At 34.9% G+C, this 9704-nt stretch overlaps 1 protein-coding gene across 1 annotated transcript; it reads right to left on the bottom strand.

The window, feature by feature from the left end:
* Window positions 1–507: 507 nt before the first annotated feature.
* TDGF1 (teratocarcinoma-derived growth factor 1) lies at window positions 508–8443 on the bottom strand. The gene is given in 7 exon segments (XM_031940956.1): window positions 508–577; window positions 579–657; window positions 6628–6737; window positions 6823–6928; window positions 7799–7981; window positions 8089–8138; window positions 8421–8443. Coding segments are annotated over 7 exon segments (621 nt in total).
* Between the last annotated feature and the right edge of the window lie 1261 nt (window positions 8444–9704).

The following is a 9704-nucleotide window of genomic DNA, read 5'->3' as shown; positions in this document are numbered from 1 at the left end:
AGGGAAAAGAAAGTCAACTGGTTTTTCACGCAAGGGGGTTGAGACTGTTAAGAGTCCCGTCAGAGACTTAACTTCCTACTTCAAACTAGCAACTGAGACAACAGGAAGAAGCACATTATGTAAACCTGAAAAGAAAGCCAGCCTAGTTAGTAAGGAGCAAGCAAGGTGGGGGTTCCCTGAATAGCATTGATATTCTTTTCACTTGAGATAAAGGTAATGAGATTAATGTGGGGCTGTGAGAGCTTAAAGGGAGAAAAAAAAGTGTCGTATTATTGGCTAGAGATTTAACAAGTCACATTCCTCCCCCTCTTAACAAAAGAGAAAAGCCAAATATAGAATGGTGGGGGACTTACTCCAAGTCACTGAGCCATCAGTGACAGTTATTAACAGGAATTAAGAGTGTTTTCAGGGAGTATTTATCTCCCCAAATTTCAAAGTGGGGCCATGAATGTATTCAATATACATTCCTGTAAAGAGGTCAGTTTTATTATACCAAACAACTCCGATCTATCTTTCTCTAAAGCAGGGAGCAGGAAGTGATGAAGTGGGCACTGGCTGTCCTATTCCAGAGCACCAGGAATAATTCACTAACTTTGCCATGAGAAATCAGATATTTACTTCTGGCTGCCATGTTGACCATTGTTATAAGACTTAATTCTTTTTTTTTTTTTTTTTTTTTTAATAGCTTTTTGTTTACAAGTTATATGCATGGGTAATTTTTCAGCATTGACAATTGCAAAACCTTTTGTTCCAATTTTTCCCTTCCTCCTCCCCCAGATGGCAGGTAGACAAATACATGTTAAATATGTTCAAGTATATATTAAATACAATATATGTATACATGTCCATACAATTATTTTGCTACACAAAAAGAATCGGACTTTTAAACAGTGTACAATTAACCTGTGAAGGAAATCAAAAATGCAGGCAGACAGAAATAGAGGGATTGGGAATTCTATGTAGTGGTTCATAGTCATTTCCCATAGAGTTCTTTCGCTGGGTGTAGCTGGCTTTATTCATTACTGCTCTATTGGAACTGATGTGGTTCATCTCATTGTTGAAGAGGGCCACGTCCATCAGAATTGGTCATCATATAGTATTGTTGTTGAAGTATATAATGATCTCCTGGTCCTGCTCACTTCACTCAGCATCAGTTCATCAATTCATGTAAGTCTCTCCAGGCCTTTCTGAAATCTTCCTGCTGGTCATTTCTTAATACTCCATAATATTCATATGCCACAATTTATTCAGCCATTTTCCAATTGATGGGCATCCACTCAGTTTCCAGTTTCTGGCCATTACAAACAGGGCTGCCACAAACATTCTTGCACATACAGGTCCCTTTCCCTTCTTTAAGATCTCTTTGGGATATAAGCCCAGTAGTAGCACTGCTAGATCAAAGGGTATGGGCAGTTTGAAAACTTTTTGAGCATAGTTCCAAATCTCTCTCCAGAATGCCTGGATGTGTTCACAATTTAAAAGGCTAAATTCTTAATAATACCAAAGTCAAGTAATTTATTAGATGCTGCTTTGTCAGAACCATAAACAAGAATCTATTATTACATATCTTTCCATGATAACCAATCTAAAAATACAGCACTCAGGATTCTAGATTAAAATGAGGTAAGGGACTATGAAACAATCTCATATATACAAAATACCTAGCTTGTTATCCTTATTTTTATTCCTGACATAGGTATTTGATACCGATTTATTTTTAAGACACTTAGGTTGGGGACAGAAACTATTATTCCCATTTCCCTCTGAGAAAAGACATAGGAGAATATTTGCCAGAAATCACAGTGATATGGAGCCATAACTGATCTATCTCCATCATTTCCATAAACAAGGATGGAAGAATGAATCAATCAAATAAAAACCATGTGCCAAACACTTTCCAAATATTATCGCATTTTATACAACAATACTGGAAGTTAGATGCCATTATTACCTCCATTTTACAGTTAAGGAAACTGAGGCAGAGGTTAAGTGATCCATTCAGGGTCACACAGCTAGTAAAGATCTGAGACTGGATTTGAATTCAGGACATTTTGATTTCAGGTCCAGCACCCTTTCTACTATGCCTTTGGATGCATAGGGAGGTCAGTTCCAAGGCTAACCTGTCTATTCACTGCTGATGATATATGTAAAGTAGGTTATAATCCAGTGTTGTAAGTATATACAACATGTATATATTTATATATGCAGAAAATTGATGATAGATAATTTGAAAGTGAAGGTCTAAAAGGAGGTACTTAAACTGAGTTTTCGAGGAAAGCAGAAGTGAGGAGTGATTATATTCAAAGTATGGGGTCTGACAGTGAAAAGGTATAGGGGAGCAAGATGTAATACTGTATGTGGAGACAATTAAGAAGGCCAGTTTGGCTGGAAGGTAATCTAGGTGAAAGAGAGTCAAAATTGCAATTTTCCATGACTAGAAAGATAGGACAGGACTAAGCTGTGAAGAATTTTAAAAGCTAAAAAAAGAATTCATATTTAATCTTGTAAAATGAGGAATACCAGTCAGGGGTTTTTCATATATGAGATTGTCTCATAGTCCTTTGCTTCACTCTACTCAAAAAGAGTCCATGGTGTTGCATTTTGACAGTTAAACTAAACCACTGGAAACCATTTAAACCATATGAAACTACTGGACTAAGGGAGTGACATGGCTATATCTACACTTCAAGAAAATCTCTTTGACAGTTATTTAGAAAATGGCTTAAAAAAGAGAAAGATTCTACATAAGGAGACTAATTAAGGAAGCAATTGCAATATTCTAGGTGAGAAGTAAACAATCTCTGAATTAAAAGTGGAGGCCATGTGAGTGAAGAGGAGATATATACAAATGATAATAAAAATAGCCAATATTTAAAGTGTCTATAGTGTACCAGGCACTATGCTGAGTAGTTTATAATTATTATATGATTTGACCATTTTAACAACTCTGAGAGGTAGATGCTATTCTTATCCTCCTATTATAGATGGGAAAGTTAAGTGATTTGCTCAGAGTAATAGGAGGACACAGAGATTTTTGAGCCTAGGCGACTCAAAATTATGGTGTTGCTTTCAATGGATTAGGAGAGTTAGAAAAAGGAATAAATGTTGGGGGAAAGATAAGTTCTGTTTAGGATATCTAATTTTGTCCAATGGTATAATTGGAGCTCAAGAGAGAGACTAAGTCAGGATACAGAAAGTTTGGCACATAATGGATTTTTAGTGATTCTTTCATGATTCTTTCATCCTTACTTGTGGAGATGATGGAGATGAATCAATTATGACTCCACAGCACTGTGATTTCTGGCAAATATTCTCCTATGCATTTTCCCAGAGGGAAATGGGAATAATAATGTTTGTCCCCAACCTAAGTAGTAACTGACCTCATAGGAATTGATATGGTCACCAGTAAAGCATATAAAGAGAGAAGAAAATCCAGATTGGTGCTATAAAGTGTGTCCATAATTAGAAAGCATGCTTTGGATGAGGATCCAGCAAAGGAGATTGAATAACGGTCAGACATATAACTTCCTATATTTATGAAGTGAAATAGACCTGATATTTTGTAGTCCAGGGGTTAACAAACTATGGTCTGCCTGGCTACTTTTGTAAGACCCTTGTTTAAAAATGTAAAAACCATTCTCAGCCTGAAAGAAAGAAATAGGGAGGGCCAGGTTTGGTTTCTGGATAGAAATTTGCCCACATTTGGGAAAAAGAAGGCCAATAGAGGTAAATATTTGGCTCGAGGTCACAGGGGAAATGAAGTTGATCCCTCTCCTAATCTCCTGATTTTTCTCCCACTGTGACAGCCATGTTTCTAGAAAATAGATTAAATTATTTGCCCATGTCCATAAATCTTCTTGAGTACCAGGTTATGACCTTATGTCTTCTTAACTCCATCACAGTAAATTTTTTCTTTTATGTCATATTTTGTAACTCTACAAATTTCAATTTAGATACAAGCTATCTGGAATGGAGTGTCTATATTTTTATATTGACGTACTTAAATGTATGCACACACATATAACACATATATACATATATATGGTAAATGATTTACCATTGTGACATGTTGATGATATATTAAAGAACTTTGATCTTAATAAAACATACTTTTTTCATAAGACATTGAGAGGTAGATTGGTCAACTCTTATTCTGCCCATTTTTAAGTTGAAGAAAGTTGCTGAAGATGTGAAGTTAAATGATTTATTCAGTCACATATCTGGCAAATGAGAGGATTAAAGAAACAACATTGACTCTGGAAGTCTGAGTATCTTCTGATGCTTAGTAATAATAGTTAATTTTTATATAACTCTTTTAAGGGGCAGCTAGGTGGTTCAGTGGATAATGGCCTGGAGCTAGGAAGACTTATCTTCCTAAATTCAAATAGGGCCTCAGAGACTTATTAGATATGTGATCCTAGGTGAGTCACTTAAAATGAACTAGAGAAGGATTTGGCAACAAGCAACAAGATTTGAAAGATACTTACAAATACATTTTCAGAAAGACACTGGGTATCTATTATTAGCTTCAATTTACAAATGAGGAAGTTAAAGCAAACAGTAGTTAAAAGATTTGTGCAGGATCTAACCTGAGTCTAATTTTAAACTCAGAGCTTCCTGACTCTATACCCATTGCTTTCTTCACTGTGCCATCTAACTCCTTCTGACCTCTGTAATCTTGAACAAATTGCTTAACTTCCCTGGGCCTCAGTTTCCACATCTGTAAAATGAGGAGGCTGGTCTCGTTGGCCTTTGAGGTTCATTCTACATTTAGATTTATGATGCTATCCTTGAATACAAATCTCCCAAATTCATTTCTATGGATATTTTATTCCTTTATATTGTGCTTACCTTTCCTAGTTGGCAAATACTATAGTTGCCCATTCCAAAGGAGAATATAAAGAGAAGTGTCCATGATGTAAAAAAAGAACCAGACTTGAACCAAGATCCTCTGATGTATAACCCAGCATGCTTTTGCTGTTTGCTGTTATTATGCTGTAAAAATGATTTTGAGGAATTCAGAGAAATCTGGAGCAGTAAGATTTGAATGCTTTTATAGATTGAAGAGAGTAGAATCAAGAGAATGATGTTTACAAAGATCAATGAAAAGTGACACAAAATTAAAAAATATTAGAACTCTGATCAATATGTCTATTCTTGCTTGCAGAGACCTGATCCTGAAACAGGCTTTCCTTCTTTGGTTGGAAGAGAAATGGTGACAAGGTCAATGTGCAAATTTCTTCTGCTGAATTGCACTTTTTTTTGTTACAGAGAAAGATTCTGTTGGGGACAAGGGAAGTATTGGGAAGGGATGTTAATCTTTAAAAAAATCAATAAGACATCAGAAAAAAAGATAATGAAAAGTGGTAAGTTCTGTTAGTATTCCACATCTCTGTGGACTCTGATAGCTCACAAATTGATGGCTTCTTCAGTTCTCAAGAAGTCTACATCTCACCTTTAATCATAGGAGAAGAGGAGTGTCCTGCTCAGTGGGTTCCTAATAGGGATTGAATATGGGCATAGAAAAACTTCTACCAAAGCAGGTCTGCACTTTCCCTGCAAATTAGTCTTAGAGGATTATATGGCTTATCTAGAACATTGAAATGTTAAATGACTCCCATGATTGGTGTTACAGCTAATATGGGGCAGAGATCATCAGCTCTTTATAATCTATACTGTGCTATTTCTCAACACAATAGACTATTCTTAAATTTTTTTACAGTTGTTCAGTTGTTTCAGTCATATTCAATTCTGTTAGCTTATTTAGGTTTTTCTTGGCAAAGATAATGGAGTGGTTTGCAATTTCTTTCTCCAGTTCATTTTACAGATGAGGAAATGGAGGAAAGCAGGGTTAAGTAACTTGCCGAGGTTCACATTGTAAATTTCTAAGATCTTATTTGAACTGATCAAGTTCCTGACTTCAGACTCAGTACTCTACTCTGTTCACTGTTCTACTTAGTTGCCTTTTTAAATTCTTTAGCAAGGTATATATTTTAATATATTTTGATTTTCTAAATAAAAACATAGTCTCTCCAATTATCTCAGTATGAGAATGTTTGAGACAGCATTATAGGGCTGCAGCAGGGGACAATAGAAATAGGGCTTGCTCTACAGTCAATGAATTTAAGTTTAAATCTTATAGGTGAAAATCACAAACTTTCAGGGTTTCAATTTCCTCATCTGTAAAATGAAGGAGTTGCAGTAGATGACCTATCAAGTCCTTCCCAGCTTGAGATCTTTGATTTAACGATTCTATTTTTTCTTTTCTATGACCCGCAAGGGTATGTACACATACCTGGAACAGGTAGAATCTATATGATACATATGGGAAAGAATACTGGAATTAGCTTCAGCTCTTGTCTCCCACAATTACTAGCTATATGATCATGGCCAAGTTATTTAACTTCTCTAAATTTCAGTTTCAATATCTGTTAAATGGGGACGATAAGTATTTATTTAGTTTATTTGTTAAATTGAAATAAAAAAGGTAAGCCTGATATTTTCATAGATCTGTTAGCCCTTTAGTTTAAGACCTAAGTACTTAACATGTCTAAATGCAGCATTAATACTTCCCATATTTATACTTGTATGCAGTTCATTACTTAAAAAAATAAAAGTTCTTCTTACCACAGTTGTTTAATGTTGTATCTCTGAAACAGTGAAGCTTCCCATAGATACATCTACAGAGGTAGCAGTCCTTGTAGACCCAGTCACCATGGGCAAAGACACCACAGTTACTATAAAGGACAAAGTCAAGGATTTATTTGGGGACAGAAAACTCCAATTCTTCTTTAGCTGAGAAGATATAAATTACCTTCTTACCTTTTTCGTTCATCATGTTCACAGTATCTCCCAACAAAGTACATTGGACAGACACAAAAACTGCCAAGGATACAGGTCCCTCCATTTTGACAGCAATGTCTGGTACCTGTGAGAATGCAGTCACCAATGATTCTTCCTAGCAAATAGGCACGCTTCCAAACTCAACCCCTCTCACCCACACCTACCTTCCCTTTTCTTCCCCTCCTAAATTTCTAAGGGATCTGAAAGAAGTCTAATTTCATTGTCTTCAAAAGCAATAAAATTAGCTGCCAGTTAAGAGTGTTTGCTCAGTTAAGCCTAGTTTGTTTATATAAGGATTAAAAACAAACTACTAGGAACCCCCAGCTAGTCAAAAAGGGAGTCCAGACAATTCAAAAGGGAAAACATTGAATTTTCAACTTCTATTTAAAAAACAAAACACCCGTCTTCCCACCCCCCCCACCCAAAAAAGGGAAAAAACCCAAACAAGAAACAAAAACCTAATTGTGATTTCAATTCCTACTTTTAATCATTAAACAAGAGTTTCCTAGCAGAGACCACACAAGTATTTTAATTGACCAAAGCCATTAAGAAAAAAAAAAAAAAGAGAGAGGGAAAGGTTTCCCTCACTCTATCAGTTTGAAGTTTATAACTGATTACAGCAGAATCTCTCACTTGAAAGTTGGTGATAAGCAGAGCCGGAATCTGCCATTATCTTTCTTTTAGTTGTTTGTTTTAATTACATTTTAATCACACAGACTAGCCTGGCAGGCTGAAAATGCCCATTTAAAAGCAAATGACAAGTTTTGTCAAGAAGTTGTTAATGTCATTTTTAAAAAAAGTAGGTTGAATAATTAAAGCTACAGTTTGAGTAATGTTTCCATAAGAGCTTCTTTTTCAATCTTTTTACTGTATTTGTATTTGAAATCTCTCCTCAGGTCCTAAAATTTTCACTTAAAACAGATCCGATGAGTTTTCGTGTTGCATAGTTCCTTACCATCTCTAAACCCCACAAAAGGTATAAATGGCCCAGAATGGAGCTGTTTTGGGCTCTCAGAACTCCTGTTCAGGTTTCTGATGATATTCAAAGTAGTAGAGTGATTCAGAGGTTGTTGCCTTTGAGCTGTTGTATTGATGTGTACTCCTCCATTGCTTCCGAGTTTCTCTTTTTGATCAAAACCTTTTTTTAAAAGTCAGAGAAATAAAGTAATGATGACAGATAAAGGCAAATATTTTCAAAATGTATAATAAAAAAACATAAGAGATTATCAATAGATTACTTCTTACCATTTCCCAAGTGGATAACCTTTAAGACCAAAGTGGCAGCAAAAAGAAGTCTGAAAATAAAAGCAAACTTTCTATTAAATGAAAGACTTTGTAAAAGATAAAATAAATGAACAAATAACAATTGGTCCTTCATAAAATCTATTTTTTAAAAAGACAATATACTTAGACCACATCATTTGCAGACTGATTAATGTTGAATTATCTCAAAAAATCATGAAAAACTTTATGAGAGAAGGTAGAAAAATGCATTTTTATTAATCAGGAGTAAGATTCATTGATGTGTAATAGCTTATTCTTGTGTTCTTCAAGGCCCATATGACATCTGTTCTTACCTGACATAATATGTCCAGACCATTTTCTCAAGGCCACTTCTAGAAAGGGTGTGATTCTCTGCTTCTGTCTCAATTTCTCCCTCTCTTTTCGGTTAGTTGGCTGGAATTGGGTTTCCAAGGTGAAGTTTCCAAAAGGTTTTCACCCTCAAGTTGTTCTTGCATGTGAAAGCATCTTCTTTACTCCGTATTGTGGGGCTTCTGTATCCAGAAAACACATGAGAATCTACAAATCCACCACAGGCACCCAAGAAACTTTCTGCTTTCTGCCTACACCATAAAGACATATGTTAGATTATCCCTATAATCTGTAGCTTTCAGCTCTGTAGATGAGGTACTGAGTCTGATAGGCAGTGATCATCACAGTCCATCTCCCATCCCCTAAACAACACAAAGCTTACAGGAGGTGGGGCAAATATCTGATAGGCCCATTCACGTTCAACTTTTTCACACATAATATTTACAAGTCAGATTACATTAAGCAATCCTAAATTTTTTTTAAAAAAGAAAGTAAAAACTTGTAAAGGAAAAAAATTTAAATATGTTATTAATGTCAGATTACACAAAGTAATTTATTTGAGAAAGTAAAAACTGTCAATGAAAAAATTTTAATATATAGTATTAACAAGTCAGACAACACTAACAAATATTTTTTTTTAAAAAGAAAGGAAAAACTGGTAAAGAAAATTCTTAAACACATAGCATATTAAACTCTAAAAAGGAAGGAAAAACTGGCATTGAAAATTCTTAAAAAATACGTACACACACAGGGAAGAAACAGTCTGATGAATTAGATTCAGCCCAACCACCTTGCTGCTTGATTTAGGCAAATAACTTCACCTCTTAGATCCTTTTTCTCATTTGCAAAAATGATGCTAATATTTTAATTGCTTACCTTTCATTATAGTGAGGACTTTTTATTCCCACCCTCAAAATAATAATGCTGAAATAGTCATTAGAATTTATTAGAAGAATGTGGAAGAATAATTTGCTTATTACATATTTTGTGTTGCCAAATATTTGTGGATTTAATCTTTTTTTCTCTGAAAAGACTAAAAAGAGAAAGAAAATGTTGCTTCAAGTAAAAGTTAGCTCCTCTACTTAAGTTAAAGTTACGTGTGTTTACATACTGTTTTGTATGAACAGCTTTTAAAAAACACACCTATTTTGATCTTCCCATCAACATCATTAAGATAGTATTTGTGAATTTAATAGAAGTAGTATTATTTATATGGAGTGTGTAACAAAGTTACTTCTAGGTTCTCTAGTCAGAGGTGTGCTTGAGTC

Source organism: Sarcophilus harrisii, chromosome 1 (assembly GCF_902635505.1).
Source record: "Sarcophilus harrisii chromosome 1, mSarHar1.11, whole genome shotgun sequence".
Lineage (NCBI taxonomy): Eukaryota > Metazoa > Chordata > Mammalia > Dasyuromorphia > Dasyuridae > Sarcophilus > Sarcophilus harrisii.
The sequence above is the reverse complement of the archived record's forward strand: the minus strand, read 5'-3'. Positions and strand labels throughout refer to the sequence as shown.